The sequence below is a fragment of the Heteronotia binoei genome, chromosome 6 (assembly GCF_032191835.1).
Source record: "Heteronotia binoei isolate CCM8104 ecotype False Entrance Well chromosome 6, APGP_CSIRO_Hbin_v1, whole genome shotgun sequence".
NCBI lineage: Eukaryota > Metazoa > Chordata > Lepidosauria > Squamata > Gekkonidae > Heteronotia > Heteronotia binoei.
The window spans coordinates 90,637,536-90,655,558 of NC_083228.1; the positions used below are offsets into that span (position 1 = coordinate 90,637,536).

At 41.2% G+C, this 18,023-nt stretch overlaps 1 protein-coding gene across 1 annotated transcript in view; it reads right to left on the reverse strand.

Moving 5' to 3' along the window:
* The window catches only part of LOC132574045 (glypican-5-like), a 704,341-nt gene that overhangs the window by 292,370 nt on the left and 393,948 nt on the right, over positions 1–18,023 (reverse strand). Inside the window, exon 7 of the mRNA XM_060242150.1 lies at positions 731–851. Coding sequence (XP_060098133.1) covers positions 731–851 — 121 coding nt within the window. The remainder of the gene's footprint in view (positions 1–730; positions 852–18,023) is intronic.

The window sequence follows — 18,023 nt, forward strand, 5'->3', positions numbered from 1 at the left end:
TGGAAGCTGTTATCAACATGTTCTCAAACTGGACACAAAAATATGCTCACAATAAATGAAAATTGATTGCTGTTAAGCATGGTAGGTAGCTCTGACTAATCTGGATTGACACCATCTCTGTGATTTGTAGAATATTGTACTGCAGCAATATGATTAAGGAATCGTAATATATTCAGCACTGCCTGACTGAAGTTCTGTGTAGACAGCCAAGTACAACCCATAGCGCTCAAGTGAATCACTTAAGAAAGCACACATTCATCATATTTCTGGCACGCCTACTGACAGAACATCTTTTCATTTCAGTTAGGAAAATTAAAAATTATCTTCAGTAAAACTGTACATGCTATTTTTTTAAAAAAACATTACAAGTTCTAATCTGGCTCTGCCTTAGTTAGCAAGATGACCTGTTTCAAAATTTAAAACACTATTTCCAGGGCACTGAACCATTTCAAACCCCATCCAATCTGTAGGACTCAGTGCATGGAGTGTAACAATTCAGCACTACAAGAAGCAGATTTATGGGCTGCAATCAATATTATAAATTACAGAAAGTTGCAATGACTTGATGCAGTCTTGCCTGGTCAGCTAACATACACTAGGACCTGGGTTGTTTTTTTTCACTCCCAGAATCCTAGAGAATCACATGGAAGACCTTCATTTTTACTATGCATACAATGATGTTTGTTAGACCAAACACAAAACATTAACTGTTCTACTGAGAACTGCTTACCTGATTAAAATGCTGTAATTTATCAATTAAGGTGCGGATGTGTGGGTCCAGTGCTCTGACTTTCAGTTCTGGGTTATTAATTTGTGCTTTCAGTCCATTGGTGATCACTCTGCTAGTATAACTGTAACAGAAAGTGAAATTAAAGATTGCAATTAGAGAAAATGTCTTTAATTCTTCGAAGTGAAGACTGTGGAAAGACTGCAAAAGCTGACTAAAAGAACAAAAATGAACAGGTTTTGAAGTGAGGTAGCAGTGTGCACGCGCTCTCTGTCTCTTTCTCTCTCACTCACTCACTAACTCACTCTCTGTGGACTCCTAGAATGTTGCTAGAATGTGGTATCATATTGGAAAGCTGAAAGAAGCTGAACAAACACGTAGACTCTAGCATCAAGTGACTCCAAAACACCAGCATGGCAGAGTATAAATCTTTGAGAAACCACAGTTGCCAGTCCAGTGTTTAGGACAATGTTGCAAGGGTCACCTAATGCAGTGCAATCACCTTGGCAACAATGACCCAAGGCTCAAACTGGGAGACCAGGATGTCTCATTAGAGTTTCTCATGAAAGAAGACATTTGCACAGCTTATGGGAGCATATTTAAATCATCCCGGTGTGTTGGTAGAAGAGGAACAATCTGGGAAGCAATGCCACAGAAGCTCACCCCTGAGAGGGAAGAGGACAGGATGAGGCTTTAACCCCATTTCATCCCAATACTGCCATCCAGAGAAAGAGAAACACTGGGGAAAATCTGCTTGAGCCCTGTGGAAACAAAAGGGTGGGACAGTAACATGACCCTCCCAAATGGAAGTTGCACTTGCAAACTGGGCAGGAGGTGGAAATGGACGTCTAAGCCTTGAGTAGTGGGTTGAATTTTAGAAAATCTTCAGAACTGCTGAGTTAGTCTTACTGGGAGTGCAGGGTTTGCCAGAACTCTGGTTTCAATATTATGTTTTCCCAGGGCTTTTTTTTTTTTTTTAAGAAAAAGCCCTGCAGAAACTCATTTGCCACACCCCTGATGTCACCATTGTTTCACATAGGGCTTTTTGTAGAAAAAACCTGGCAGGAATTCATTTACATATTAGGCCACACCCCTGACACCAAGCCAGCCAGAACTGTGTTCCTGTGTGTTTCTGCTAAAAAAAAGCCCTGTGTTTCCCCAACCAGTTCAACCCTCACTGCTGAAGAAAAAGTCTCCTTGGTTCCAACACTATTTTTTTCTACTTAGGAAAAATGAAAGCTCTCTCTTTCTTATTCTCTAAAAAGATACAGGATGTTTATTGCAAGGATGAAAGTAGAGAGGATGAAAGAGTGCCAAATAATAAAGAAGTGGATGAAAGGCTTGTTTTACTGTTTTCGTTTGTAAGCTCAAAATAAAGTACCAAAATAAATAGAAGCAATCTAGAGCCTGTTTAGACATGTACAGTCCCCACTGAGTGCAACAGGACTACAGCTCTGTAAGTCATCTCCAAACGGGTCTGTAGAACAGTTAACATATTTACTTTATTCAAATAACCAGTAACACTTTGTCTCAGCAAGTCTTTTTTTAATGGATAGCATCAGTTGCTTTGGCTACAGTGTTTCTATTATACAGGCTCATTTGATAAGTTTAATTAATTGTTGACTTTGTTTACCTACCACCTTTCTCCCCAGTGGGCACCCAAAACAGTTTGCCTCATCCTTGTTATTCTGGGTGTTGCGGTTGTTGGGCCACTACATGAGGCTGGTGACCTTTGAAGTCTTTTGCTCATTATAGTGAACAGCTAAGGTAGCTGCTTTTGTGACAGGATAGGGCAAAAATAGAAATAAACTTTTTTAAAAAGGAGCCAATTAGTAAGCTGTATATTTCAGCTTGTTTGGCGAAAGCATAGTTGTAAACTTGAGACATGCCCAGCCAATATTGCCTGTAAATGCAGGGTATTTGAGATCATAGCAGCCGATCTCATTAATGCAATAGACAACAAAGTGCAGGGAAAAGGCCTGGTGCACTGGCTCTCCTTCCATTTGCAGTGAGTACATGGGCTTTAATTCCAGGGAGAACCACTAATCATAATATTTTGGTGGGTACTGATCATCATCATTCCTCAACCCATTCTGGCACACCAAGAAAAACAGGATTCTGTGAAGATCAGATGAGGGAAAGGCACTGATTTCAGAGCAGGAGCCTTCACACCTTACACTAATCAATTTGTTCTCAAGTGACACCAGCAACCAAGCTACTACCAGCAGAAACCCTATGAAGAAACCGTTGCCATATGGAATATGCATCTGGCAGCCAGCTGAAGGGTTGGGGGAGGAGACATGGGGGCCATGATGCCCTGTGTGCTGCTTTGTCACTTCTGGGGAAAACCAGAATAGGGCCACTCTAGGATCTCCAGAAACTATAGCATTTCTAGCAGTTCCTAGAGCTCACTCTCATCACTTTTGCATACTCCAAGTGATGCAGAGGCATAGATGACACTGGTGTTTGTTTGTTTTTTAAATCTCCCACAATAAGTTTAGAAGAGTGTAACTCTGCTTGGGACTAAACTGTTAGTGAATTAGTCTAAGCACACAAGGTAAATAATGTTGCCTGATGAATTTAGTTTCTGTAGTGTATCTGCAAAAGTTCTACATACTCTAAACAGCTCTCCAAGTGAATTCTGCTTGAACAACTACTGGCTAGAGGCTATTCCTTAAAAGTGGTGCAAGGTATACAAGCGTCCTTTGTCACCTCTTCTGATTACTCTCATCATTTAATGGCTTAGAACATCTATCAAATAATCAGCACATCATAGTCATAAAACAAAATCACAAACCTTTCTTTTTAAAGCAAAATATAACCAAATATGTGACAGTACCTTTAAGCACTGAACTGGAGAGGATTTACTAATTTTCCAAGTCAATGAACCTGTGAGGGATTTTCACTATCTGATGGTAAAAGTCTCACCCAAATTTAATTATGCATCTAGATCAGCAGCACCTTTTGCATAGCACATATTGAAGGTCTTCATATAAATTATGTGTGGTTGGCTGTATATATCTTTTGTGCAAGTATTTTGTATTGTGTTGTACCATTATAAAAGAAACAAGAAATAATAATGCTCAACAATGTTAATACTATAAAAAGTTGAGAGAAATCAGCTGACTAAACCTAAAGATACTGACATTTTTAGCAAAAACTAAGAGGGAATGGATTTGCCATGCACCTGTTTTGAGAATGCCTTTTAACAGATACTACAGAGAAGAACCATTCTCCAAAAAGAAAACCATTCTGTCCTTGGCAACTCTAATTATTTCAGTATTCAAAGTTGATGGAAAAGAGCAGAATTTAACAATTTATAGTGTACATTCTAAGCATGATTACTGCAGGGATCAAAGGACTGCAAAGGAAACAAGACTTCACCCCTGCCCCCATACACACCTTAAAACTGACCACTCTCTCCTGGTCCTTGGGAATATCTCCCAGTGTGTTTCCACTTGCCAAGACATCATGAGTTAGTGACGGAAAAGCCCTCTCCAGCTTGCCCTGTAATTAGCTCAGGTTTACTAAGCCTTAGCTGAGCAACCCAGATCCCAAGAGTTCTCTGCAAAAAACTCAGAAAAAAATAAAGCCTAGTGGAAATCATCCCCATCCCCCCCCACCATGTGTTTTCCTTCTAACTGGCTAAAAGAGATAAGTAACAAGTGGGGCTAATGTGAGGTAAGTGTCATATTTAAGGCCTGTTGAACATACCACTGACTGAGCCAGGATCATATACCAGACTACCCAAAGGCAACTGACACATTCAAGATGAGGCCATTATTAGAACCCTGCTACCGCCACCACTCTCCCTTCCTGGAGGTGCAAAGCAGCTGTTTGAAGCAGGGTAAGGTATTACAAACTTGGCCCAAACTTCAGGACAGCCCATAATGCCAACTTGGTACCTGGAGTAATTGATTTCTGAGCCTTTGATAACTCTGAATTTCAGTGTCATGACTGCCTAAAATCCATTAGCAGTGGATAATGTCAGTGGCTTTTCTCGTGCAGCTGTGACATTTCCTGGACAGACTCATTTCCCAGGTCCCCTGCCCATGCATTCTTTCCAGTCTCTCACCAGCATGGGGCCCACTTTCCCACACAACCTCCTGCTACTCATGGCCACAGCCACCCACATGCCCTTTCTCTGATGGCACTGGGCAGTGTGTGTGGCTGGGAATGCCATCATTGTGACCTCCAGCAGTGCTGGTATGCACCAACCATAAACCCTTCCCTGCTAGCAATGGGCAGAATGAACAGCCAGGAACATGGATGGCAGAATGCTCACAAACAAATTAGCAGGGCATTGGCCCATAGATGGAGGCAGGTGAGGGACATGGGTGGAGGGTTAGTGACTGTAGACCCTGCCAGAACCCTTGGGCCCAGCAGCTGACCCGTTTGAGCTGTGCTGAAGCCATCTCAGGTGGAAGATGGTTCAATTTTTTTTAAAAAAATGTGTCTCAACTAGAAAGGCAGGTAAAACTGAGCAATTTGAAAGATAATTATATTCTCCTTTATAAACTATATGAAAATGTTCAATACAAATGTTCAATACAGCTCAATCAGTCTTCAAATGGGAACATGGTAAGGTACTCGCTCAATCTATAGGAGACACATACTAAATATAAATAAAGCTACTAGTCATGCTGTGCAAAAATCAATTCTGCTGTTTGTAATGCCATTTTTCTCTCTTAGTGGAATCTCCACATACTAGGGTTGTCAGCCTCCAGGTGGGACCTGGAGATCTCCCACTTTTTCAGCTGATCTCCAGCTGGCAGAGATTAGCTTTCCTGGAGAAAATGGCTACTTTGAAGGGTGGACTCTATGGCACTGTACCACACTGAGGCCCCTCTCCTTCCCAAACCCCACCCTCTCCTAAATCCACCCCCAAAGTCTCCAGGTATTATCCAATACAGACCTGGCAACCCTATGTATTACTGTTATGTTTACAATTTAAAATGAGTTGTATTTTTGAGTTTATATGTGAGTTTTGCACCTGCACAGTTTGTGACACTTTTTATTCCTAACCACACCTGAAAAGTGGAAGGTAGCAGTTGTTAGTGCAGGCTCAGCATTTACTGGATTGCTAGTGAAGCCACACATGCCCCAGGGGCAGGGCACGCATCATTTCAAATGGTATTTCATAGGTAAGTGTTGCTTTCATGTCTGTGTAGTCAGCAGTATTCATCATCAGACTAGGCAACTAGCTGGTAGCCCCTGTTGACACATGCTCTGAATCACACAGCAAGTTGTCCTGATACATGGCATACACAGAGCTTGGATTCACTGGCGTGTTTCCATAGTCAGAAAAAATTCTGCCTGAGGTCTATGAGTTTGTCATTTTCCCTCCCAGTTCAGTTGCAAATCCCTCTCCTGGTGCTTTTCATGGGGAATGCCTGGGAACAGTGTTTTGGGCTGCAGTGTGAGGGACAGGCAAGAAAGTTGTGCTCTGTAGGCAGATATTGTTCCATCCATGGGAATGTCTGTTCCTTGCAGCTCTTTTTTTCCATGAAGGCAATTACAGAAAGACAGCTCAGAAATCAATTGTTTAAAGCAGGGGCCGTTTTGTAGAAAAATAGGTGGTGGAGCTCATCCAGGGATTGTTATGCAGCTGCACCTACTATTCAATGAGCAAGGTAGGTAGGTGGGGAGGAGGAGGGGGTACCCTCAGAAAAGTTCAGGAGCTGTGCTCCTGTGAGCTCTTGCTGAATTCAAGGCCTGGTTTAAAGACTCTTACCCTATGAGTTACAGCAGGGGTCCCCAACCCCTGGGCCATGGACCAGTAAGGGTCTGTGGCCTGTTAGCGATTGGGCCATGGAGTGAGGAAGAAGCACTGCACTGCCCCTTTCATTTGCCTGGGTCCCAAGTGGATGAAAGAGGTAGTGCAGCCTCACTCCGAAGCACTACCTCTTTCATTTACCCAGGCGGGCAGAACGAGCAGCGTGGCAGTGACTTTCACCTACCCCTCTTTTAAAGACCCCCATGGAGGGCAGGGATGGGGTGAGGGTGTGGGAGCAGCCTGAGGCAGCCAAAACCACAGCACCCCCACTGGTCCATGGAAAAAATTATCTTCCACAAAACTGCTCCCTGGTGCTGAAAAGGTTGGGGGGCCACTGAGTTACAGAACTCAGGGTGTTTGACATAATATCCTTAAAGTACTCATGAGTAAGTAGTAGTAATATAAATGAAGGCGCTTGTGGGAAGAATAAAAGGACTACCATGGTTTTAAAGAACTATTGAACAAAAGTTAACATCAAGGGATGACAATACAAAGGATATGGGACACAGCAAAAAGAGAAATCTTTCAACGATCTATTTGGCATCACAGTCAAGTTAATGGGGGTGCTCAAACCTTCCGGAATAGCAAATCAATTGAAACCATACGAAGCCTTTCCAACTACTTTCCATTCAACAATGCAGCTTACTGGCAATATTATAAATGTTTGCACCATGTGTAAAGACAAAGATTAAAGGTTATTAAAATAGTAGAATATGACAATACTTAAAATCCCATAGTGCTGTGGGGTTTTGGGGGGGGGATGTCTGAGCATGGGAGGCCCCAAAGATCAGATCTTCTTCCCTTAAATAAATAAATAATATGCCCACAGTATACATTTCATAGCAGCGAAGAGAGAATGAAAATAAGTGGAATCCCATTATAGATGGTTGATATATCTTCTTGGCAAGAAAAAAGGGGCAAGGTTCCAAATCCCTTTATAGAAAACCTGGTTGCATAAATGTAAAATTAGAATTGACAGATAGTACATAATTTACCAGGGATAAGGGTGGGGGACTGATGATCCTTTTGAAGAACTTGTTCTTATTTGTATATTATTATGTGGATTTCATAGGATCTTGGCTGTAGCTTGTTCAAAAATAAATCCCTGAATAAATAAGCCAGGAAAAACACTACTTTTGACATATCAGAATAACTGTTTCAATGTCAAGTGAATTGTTCATGTGTCAAGAAGGATTTTTTTTTTTTTAGAGAGAGATATTGGAATAGTTACCATGACTCCACTTTTTATTACTAATTATTGTCATTTTTGTTGGTGCTCCAGTTTTTTTTAATGCATGTGCGGATGAGCTAATTTTCACTGGCTAATTATTTTGTGGAAGAGCAGCTGTTAACTAATTTGATGGGTGGGGTGTGGAAAATATTTTACATTTCCTTCCATATGTTTTGAAGAATCACAGAGACTTGTCCTTCATAGAATTACTGATTTCACTGGATGGAGGTGTACCTTTGGCATAGGATTCTAGCCTTATAATAATTTGTCATGTTATCCAGCTGTATTTTAGAAATATTGCAGTCCTCTAAAATAATATGCTTAAAATCAAACCTTACTTCCAATGCTACTCAATCTCTTTAAAAATTGTAATTTTTTTCACAGGTTTAAATGAACTGCTTTGAGCTGATTTGCATCTGTGCCATTAACAGCATCCATTACTGCATAGACAGATGGCCAACAGGTATTGTTGGCACACGTTGAGGAAGACAGAGAAAAGTAATTTACAGGAAAGACAGACTGTTCTCAGGAGCTATAGACCGTTTAAAGAGCCATCTCCTGTAGCACCTTTCTCTCTCCCCTCTGGAAAAGAAAAAAAACCCTGAGGCTTTGTGAAGGGAAGGCTGCACTGAGAGAAAGGGAGGGGAGACCTGTACAAGGAGTGTATGCCTTTTGGGATTGTCCTGTCAAGTATTCAATGCCCACTGAGCATTTTAAAGTGTTGGACTGGGATGCTCAGAAAAATAAGAGCTGCCCCCTGGTTGAACACATATAACCAAATGGAGAGTTCATTGGGAAAATGAAGATCACATATTTGGATTCCTCCTGTCAATTATAGAACTATATTGGATATCTAAACTGTTTTATGTAAAACTGTTTCCTTATAAAGTTTTATGGCATTGTCATATTGAAGCACCACTGCAAATTATCAACAAATTGACTGGTCTTAGGAGAGGGGACATATAAATTCTCTAAATAAACAAATAATAGTATAGCCTTCTTTTGGTATCATGCAATTTAACACTTTTCGGAAGCATGAGCTTTTAAAGTAAACATGTGAAGATCAACAACAAAGTGCTGTGAATTGATCAAAGGTTGCCCAAGGGTAGCTACAGCCACCCTGAGCCTGCTTCAGCAGGGAGGGCGGGATATAAATCCAATAAACCTAAACCTCAACCTTTCTATCCCTGGTCAAGCTAAAAAACCAAAAGAGCTGTTTTCCTCTTTCCAACCATCCTTAGGACTCGTAGAGTAGGGCTGCTGGGGCACTCTTAGCAAAGACACTCTTACACTATTGAAGGAGGCCAAAGGCTGTTTTACCCATTTCTAGCCATTCTTGGGGTTCTGAGAACACCCCTCCAGGGAATACTGAAGCAAGAATGATTGGGGGGGGTCATGGGGACAAAGAAGGACTTATAAGGAAAGGGAGATCTCACTGCCATACTGCAACTTGTTCCCTTATAAAGCCCCTTCCTCTCTCCCATCACCCTTGCAACCTCCTTGCTAGGTACAGCAGTACTGGGCATGGAACCTCCCATGGCAGTGTTGCTGGCCCAGTTTAGGTAGTCCATGCAGCAAGGAGGATGGACAAGATCACCCACCAGCCTCCATGCCTCCCTTGACAGTGCTGCTACAGCATTTAGGCTCCAGGAGAAGGAAGGATGGAGGCAACATCCAAAAGGCAGTCAAGATCTCGTAACATGATCTTGCAAGATCTTAAGTGATATTTATTTTCCATCTGTACAATTCCCAATTGGCCTCATTTTGTAGGCTCTTTTTTCTGCATGATAGGGCAAAGTTGGGAATTGGATATATGATACTGTCGATGGATAGCTCATGAAGGATTTTTTGAAAACAGATATACTTGGAAACCAGTAGCATGTGCATTTTTAATATGCATTTGAGTGATATATATTTAATGCATTACATTATATATTTAATGCATTAAATAGGACTTAGTATTTAAATAAACTGAGTTTATATTTATGAATTGTGAACTGTACTGTATAAGCACCTTCCTCACTCCCTCACTTTAATGGGCTTCTCTTTTCCTGTTCTTGTGAATGTAGCTTACCAGACAGCCTAGCAGGGATGTAAGAAACCTTCCATATTTCCTTGTGACCTACAACTGCAAAAACATGGAGATCCCAAGCATTCGGTAAGCCATCACAGATGGCTGGTAGACTGCATTTGACCTGATGAGTTATGCTGGCTTGGTTTCATATATGGAAAATAAGATTTGAAATAAGGATTGTTCTTAATTACCTTCCTGTCAGCTTGAACTTAAATTAACGTAAAGGCTATTGATTTTTTTAAAAAATCAAGATATTACAGATGGATATAGTGATATACAGCTAACTCTTTTCTTTCTAATAGCATTCTACCTGGTTCTGTCAAACTATTAACTGAAATGTTAAGATATATTGAATTTCTTTGAAATTCATTACAGAACATGGATGAAATCTTGGCTATGCTTCCATGGCTTTTGCTGAAGCTAGGAATTTATCATTGTCTAGATTTGCACTAACAAACAAATAAACCTTATTCTTCAGCCTGAACCACAATCCTAAATAAACAAAGATGGTTCACAATGATGTATTACTTCTGCAAAATGAGTTGTAGAGTTGGATCCTAGCAATCTGTTTATTTTCCAGATTCCCCTCTCCCTGGAAAGTGGATTCTCAAGTGGGACCCATGTACACTAATTAAATTTGGGGTAGGATTACTGGGTACTTAAGTGGGACCCAGACTTCTCCCATTTATTTATTTATTTAGATTTAGGCTCCACTCTCCCCCAAAATTGTGGGGCTCAATGTGAATTACTACATAAATAAGCAGGTTAAAATCAATAAAATTAATACATACAATTCAAAGAATGGGCCATATGACATATAACTGCATTACTGATTCCCGGGGAGAGAGGAGAGGAGAGAAGCAGAGGGCAGTGTATAAATAAAAACTCCCTGATCTTATGCATAAGCCTGGTGATACAGCTGAATTTTACAGGCCCTGAGGAATTGAGCTCAGCAGGGTCCAGATTTCATTCATAAACTCATTCCACAAAGCTGGAACTAGCTCCAGGCTGTAGCTCAAGTTGAGGCCAGGCAAATGATTCCTGGCCCCAGGGACCATCAGCATGTTGTTAAGGAGCATAATGCTCTTGGGGGTGGGGGGGAAAGGGTATGCCAGGAGATGCAGTCCTGAAGACAGGATGATCCCAGACCATGAAAGGTTTTAAACATCAAAACCAACAAACCTTAAACTTGGCCCAGAACTCAATCTTGAGCCAGTGCAGCTGGCAGAGCACTGTCTGAATATATGATCTAATAGGGGTTCCAGTTAGGAACAGTGTTCCCTCTAAGCTGAGTTAGTGTGAGCTAGCTCACAGTTTTTAGCCCCCAGATCACACATTTTTGTCTTAGCTCAGGAAAAGTGGCCCCAGAGCAAACTAATTTATGCAGCAGCTCACAACTTTAATGCCAAGAGCTCATGAAGTAGAATTTTTGCTTACAGGACTCCAGAGCTTAGAGGGAACATTGGTTAGGAACCTTGTGGCTGCATTCTGGACCAGTTAAAGTTTGTGGATTAGACTCAAGGATAGCCCCTACATAGATTGAGTTACAATACTTCGACCTGGAGGTGACCACTGTGTGGATCACAGTGACTAGGGTTAGGCAAGATAGGAAGACAGCCAGCTGCTGAACCTGCAGTAGGTAAAAGAATGTCAGTGTGGCCATGTTCATGATCTGATGAGGAGGTTTCCACTGACAAGGAGGTATCCAGAATCATGCCCAGGCACTTCATCGCTGGTATTGGTGTTGGGGGAGGAGAGTGTGTTATTCAAGATTGGGAGCTAGATACATAATCCCAAATCTTCCTTTCCCAGCCACAGGATCTCTGTCTTTGATGGAGTTAACTTCAGTTTGCTCTATTTCAGCCATCTTGTCACAGCCTCCAATCCCTTTGCCAGATTTTCTGGGGTGGTACATGGCTAGTCACACATCAACAGATGTAGCTGGGTGTCATCAGCATACTGGTGACAACCTGGCCTGAGGTTCCGCACCAGGTGGGCGATGGAGCACATTTAGATATAAAATGACATTGGGGAGGCAATAGTCCCTTGAGGGACACTGCCCTCTGGTGGATGTCATGGTGATCTGTTCCCAACATTGAAGAAAGGAGACAAACCACTTCAAGGCGATCTCCATGGCAGTGAGGCTACCGCCAGGTCATAGCTGACCATGTCAAATGCTGCTGACAGATCTAGCAACTGCAGCAGAGAGTGTGTGATGGTGACCAGAGTAATTTCCATCCCATGATCAGCATAGAAATTGGACTGGAATAGGTCCATTACATAAAACATCGCTCTAGAGCTGCAAGAACCAGATACAAGAGTCTAGAGCAGTGTTTTCTACCATGCTGAGCTAGATGGAGCTTCAGAGGGATGTTTTAAATGATGGAAGAGGCATGGGAAGAAAGTGTTAAAAACATTCACATACCCAGTGACCCTTCTTTGATTGCCAGGGGCTGCTAATTAACTTTTAAAAACCCTGGAAGATCCTAATCTCTCTTGGTATCTCATCTAATTTAGCCTCAAGTCCCTACTGCAGCAAAAGCAAAAAGGGAGATCTGCACCGCCTTAAACAGATTTATTGGAACATACTTTTTGTAGACTGCAGTCCATTTCCTCTGATTGCTATATAAGGACTTCCTTTTGCTTTCATGGAACGTGTTCCTGCTTATAGGAAAGAAATTTAATGAAAGCTCCTATGTGAGCATAGGTCTCATTAGTTCAAGACAGTATCTTGTTTTAAGCTATTACATTTCACCAAAATTTAAACATTTGTAACCAGAGCAAGAATTACAATAAATGGGATACAGTGCTTTTCCATATATAGGTCTATGGGCTTACTGAGAACAAGATTGTTTCTAACTAGTGTGAACAAGACAGTAATTCAGCTTTCTGCATTATGAGCTGTGGTGGTTAGAGTGTCAGTAGGATCTGGGAGTCCCAAGTTCAGATACCCTGTCTGTCATGGAAGCTTGCTGCTGAGTCACACACACTCAGTCTAAATTACCTCACAGGGCTGCTGGGAAAATAAAATGGAGGAGAGGAGGACCACACTGGAGAGAAAGGCAGGCTGTCAAGAAAGCAAATAGAAGAAAATATAACGAAGTCAATAAAATGTATTTATAGGGCCAGCAGGTGGGACCAGGATTAAAACATTCCCCAGGCACAGGTTGCTCTATGGATCCAAGAAGCCAGGAAATCTGCCTGCTTAGTTTTGTTCTCACTTAGCACAATGCCTGCAAACTTAATGCTTCAGCAGCAGCTTATCTAAGAATCCAGGATCATTCATTTTAACTCACTGATCACTCGTTGAGATATTTTAAAGTTCTCTCTTGCAGCAAGAGAGCATCTGCTGTATTTTCCACCAGTAAAGCAAAGGACTGAGACAAGTGATGTTGAATTCTTGAAGAGACTTGTGTCTTCTATGCGTTCATTATGCGTTTGTTAAGGACTGGTGAGTTGTTTGCTTTCATCCCGTTCCCCCATTCATCAGCCCTCTATTTACATACACGTATATGTTCAAGTGGAGGAGATGCAGAGGGATCCCCCCACCCCCACCCTGAGAAGGCCATAGTGGCTTTCAACAGCCCTGTGGTTTTCAAGGCTTTGTGGCAGCAAAGTTGCAAACAAACATTCATCTCTCTTCTAGATGTACAGAATTTGCTACTCTTGTATCTGATTTCTTCCTGCTATAAAATTTGCATTTGAGTAGCAACAATTCTACATTAGTCACTGCAGACTAGGACATCACTGCCCATTTGTTCCTAGGAAACAGATAAAACCTATATCCTTTATTGAATCAATTACAGCAGCTGCCCTGATGGTATCCCTTTCATTGGCCATAGTTAGTGTCCAGATGAGCCAAAAGGGATGTAGAAAATAGCATGATTAAGGTGACATCAGATTACTGACTTTCCGCATATTACAATGGCAGGGTAACAGTAACATAACTGGAACTTTGTTTTCAGATGAGACTACCAGCCCATCTAGATACAGGCACAATATAGTGTGTTAATTTTTTCTTAGGAATGTATTCATGCTATAGGTTTGATGTTAAATGAGCCATTCAGTGTTCATGAATTTCAGTGTTTACAGGAAAATATTAGGAATGTTATAAGAGTTCAGCCAAAGTGACTAACTGATCATTAGAGACATAAGACTTATTCTATTTCACGCAAAGTTTTATAATCTGTGCATGTATGGGAAATTTTCCAAAAGCTCTGCGTTGTCGTTCAGACTCTATTTCCCACACCTTTTCATTTGGTATCTTTCAAAAGTACTAAATTCACTTAAAAGGGGAGGACAAATATAAAAGAGCTCATGTGCAATGAAAAATCTGCAAAGGGAATGATTTAAGAAGTCAATTTACTTGGCCAACATTTTGCAATCTTTCTGCTGATATTGGAGAATATTTATGGATGATTAAGATTGTTCTCCCTAACAGTTTCGATTCTCCTTCCACTTGATCCTGCAGGAGAGTCATATTTCTGGGTTTATGATTTCACAGTTTGCTGTCACAGATGTGACTGATGCCACAAATTTAGTGTTATAAATTCATCATAGGACTAAGTGAGACTCATTTCATATAGCTTAAGGAAAAAAATATCCCTGAAACAGTATGTTATCAAGACTTTGCCAGAGTGAAGAAAGAACTGTTCAAATATGCAAAATGAATGTTATTTACTCACACTGAGGGAGTAGTATTCTTCGTGAAATGGAGCTTGAGAACTTCCCTTACTATATGTAGTTTCTTCTTGGAGCCAGAAATCTTCAACATGGTTAAGATTGTAATTCTAGCCCTTAAAAAGTGTTTCAAAACAAAGGGTTGGATCCAAAGGTCATCTTCAGCTGACAGGAATTACTTGCACTAGGAAAAGAGGATGAGGGTCTCACTGATTCTCCTCTTTCACTGCAAACCCACATTTGCTACCCATGTTTTTTTCAAGGTTCTCTTGTCCCCTTCAAGAGCAGAATTTTGGGAAATTTGGTAGGCTGCAGAGTAGGGGTGGGAGTGGTTGCTTGGTGGAACTCCACTGATAGTATTTTGGGATCCAATCTAAGAGCTTTACTGGGAATAAAGGAAGACTTCAACTGGTAGTATTTTGGAGCCAAATAAAAATATTTATTGGAAATGTTTCAAGTCCTGCAATCAATTGCTCTATTAAAATATGTATATTTACTAGTGTGGCTTGTTAATATTTCAACACAGTTTTCCAAATCATATTGAATTATAAGCTGGGTCCCTTGCTGACTGAAAGCATATTTTATACCAGTTCAACAAACCACAACTCTACACTGAAGCAGACATTTCCCTATGAGCATTCCAATTTAATTTCTAGTGGAGGTAATAAGATAATTTGCTTTATCTAATTGCTGCCTTACAAGGCTTTGGTGAGACCCAAGCAGCACTCAAATGAAAATAAAAGCCCACCTTGCCTGATTTTAATCAATTCACATATTACATAAACATTGAAGAACATATAATTAACTTTATGCTGATTTAGGAAACAAAAATATGTTGGTCATTTTGACACCCCTCCCCGCAGCACTTGAAGGCCTGACAAGTAGATTCCAATTCCTGAAGGAAAGGTCTTTTTAAATTTAAACACACACACACACAGAGCGCATAACTATCTCCTAGAAAAACACTGGCTTCTCCATATTAGCAGCTCTGGTGGCTAGGAAGATGTGGCAGGGCTGAGGTAGGAACAGGAGGATGGAGGGCAATGGGAGAATGATGATGGGTGGCTGGTAGGTTTGCCAACCTACAGGTGGAGCCTGGAGATGTCCAGGGATTGCAATACTATCCAGACAACAGAGAACAGTTACCCTAGAGAAAGTACTTGCTTTGGAGGGTGTACTCTATAGTTTGATATCCTGCTGAGGTTTCTCCCCTGCTCCAAACCCACCTTCCTCAAGCCCCGCTCCCAAATCTCCAGGAAATTTCCAAACTAGGATCAGAAACCCTTGTGGTTGATGACATGAACAACTGGATTTTATTGTGAGGTACAATTTCTCAATAAAATAAAATCCCTGAGATTGGAGTCCAGGTAATATGATCACTGCTATCGTAGCCTGCTTGTGTGACACTTCCTGGGACATCCACTATTGGAAATGCTTAGCTAGATGGACCTTCGCCTGATTCAGCAATGCAGTTTTTACAGTAGGTACCCAAGGCCACCAGGTCAAACCACAATCAGCAGAAAAAGAGATTTCATTGGAGACCCCTAAGTAGTACAAGGTCAGCTTTTAAGTTCACGTATTGGAAATGCAAAGAATGCAAAGTTGCATCGTTACTCTTTAGGTCATTTCTCATTAAGAAGCAGAAATTCCATCCTGTCCATCTAGTTGTCTGTACATTAGAGCCTGCCACGTTGGCTTTTGCCCTGTCCAGGAATGTAATTATTATCAAAAATTAATAGGCTTCATGTAGACATAAGTACTCAGCAATAATGACCTGTACTTTATTTCTCTAAAGAATGCTTAAAACCTTTAATGAAAGTTCTCCTTCAGTCTTATGATGTAAATACAAGGAACTGCTTAGTGTGTGTGTGTGGGGGGGGACCAATTCAATCACCTTTAAAAATTAATTTATATTTGGAAAAGAGTTATATGCTGCCCACATCAAAAGCGAAAGGTAAAGAATCATGAGAAGTTCTGAGATGATTACATGAACTCAGCATGGAATTTAAGCATTTCTAAGTGATCAAAGTCAGGAGGCTAAATAATGACTTTGTTACATCTGCCTGGGGTAGGCCAGGCGAGCCCAAACCTGAAGAAATGGAATAAAGAAAAAATACATCTCCGAGACTGCTCTTTGTTAACATTACAACAACAAAAAAACCACTCAACAATTGTGCATTTATCAAGATGTTAACTGTGTTACAGGTGATGAGGAATAGAGTGCTGTCATCACAAGACGCTCAGCCAAATCGCTGATCTGCTTCAAATACATGCTCCGAGTCTGCAATCTGATCTCAGCTAGCAGCTGTGTGGTGCTCAGTTTTCTTTATGAAATTTCAGAAATGTGTAAGCACCTATACTAATGGAGCTGGATATAGAACTTGAGTTGTAGACCAGCCCTGGTGATGACTGCAATATAGCTAAGCATGGTATGAATAAATGAAAAATGTTCCTAATATTTGAACACTGTTATCTGCAGGACTGGGGAGATATGCAAACACACACGCACAAAAGTACCTAGGGTAAGGTGAAACTCCAGCTGGACAATTATTAGCTCCGGCATCTCTTCTGTTTGAACAACAGCCCCACCTTGACAATGTGCTGAAAGGTAGCTGACAAATATTGTTTTTCTCAATGTCCTAATTAAATAAATGCTAAATAAGCTCTTATAAACCAAGTGTTGGAAATCAGAGCAAGTTCAAGGCTCACAGCCTCCTTTCTTAAAGCCCCCCCTCCAACTCACACATCTTGGGTTGAGCAAAGTAACTATTACACAGGGAAAATGCAATTTTGCACACAGGGTATGGTACTCCCCCACCTCTGAATCCCTTCACAAACCAAAGGTCCAGTAGTCAGTGTCCCAGAAGTACTGTTTTCTGTTGAAGTTGGTCCAGCCACAGTCCTTCAGCAGGCCTCCAGTCAAAAGGAAAGTTCTTAGGGCCTCCTTCCTCACCATCCAAGAGGAGAAATCAGCTCCAGTTCCTAAGCAAGGGGTCTGGGAGTTAACTCCATCAAAAGAAGTAATTTCCAAAAAGGGAGGGTGTACACCAGACAAAACTACTTCAGCTGAGGCCTTTCAGCACTCCAGTCCTTGGAGAGACAAAGGACTAGGCCTCATGCTCCACATCCTACCCAGGGTGTTTTTCTTCCAGTCACTCCTATACACACTCCACCCAAGATGCAAATTAAGGAGTTTAATTGATCTACTCAGCAGCATATATCCCCAAAGCTCTACACACTTCTTCAAGCAGAAGATACGATGCCTAATTCTTAGTCATATACTGAGGAAGGCCGGTTAGAAGTAACCAAACACTGTAACAATGTAAATCTGGGATATCTGTACAAACAATAGCTTGTGTGGCTGCAGATATTTGGAAATCCTGTACAGGACAAATCTGTTCTGCTGCCGGGTTGGACAAAGACTCCCATCAAATCCATCCTGACCTGTACTTGAGACCAACATCAGCCAGAAAGTTCCAGCAAATCTTGTGATAAGCAATCAAAGATTGTTATTTGATATAAACACTCTGGACTC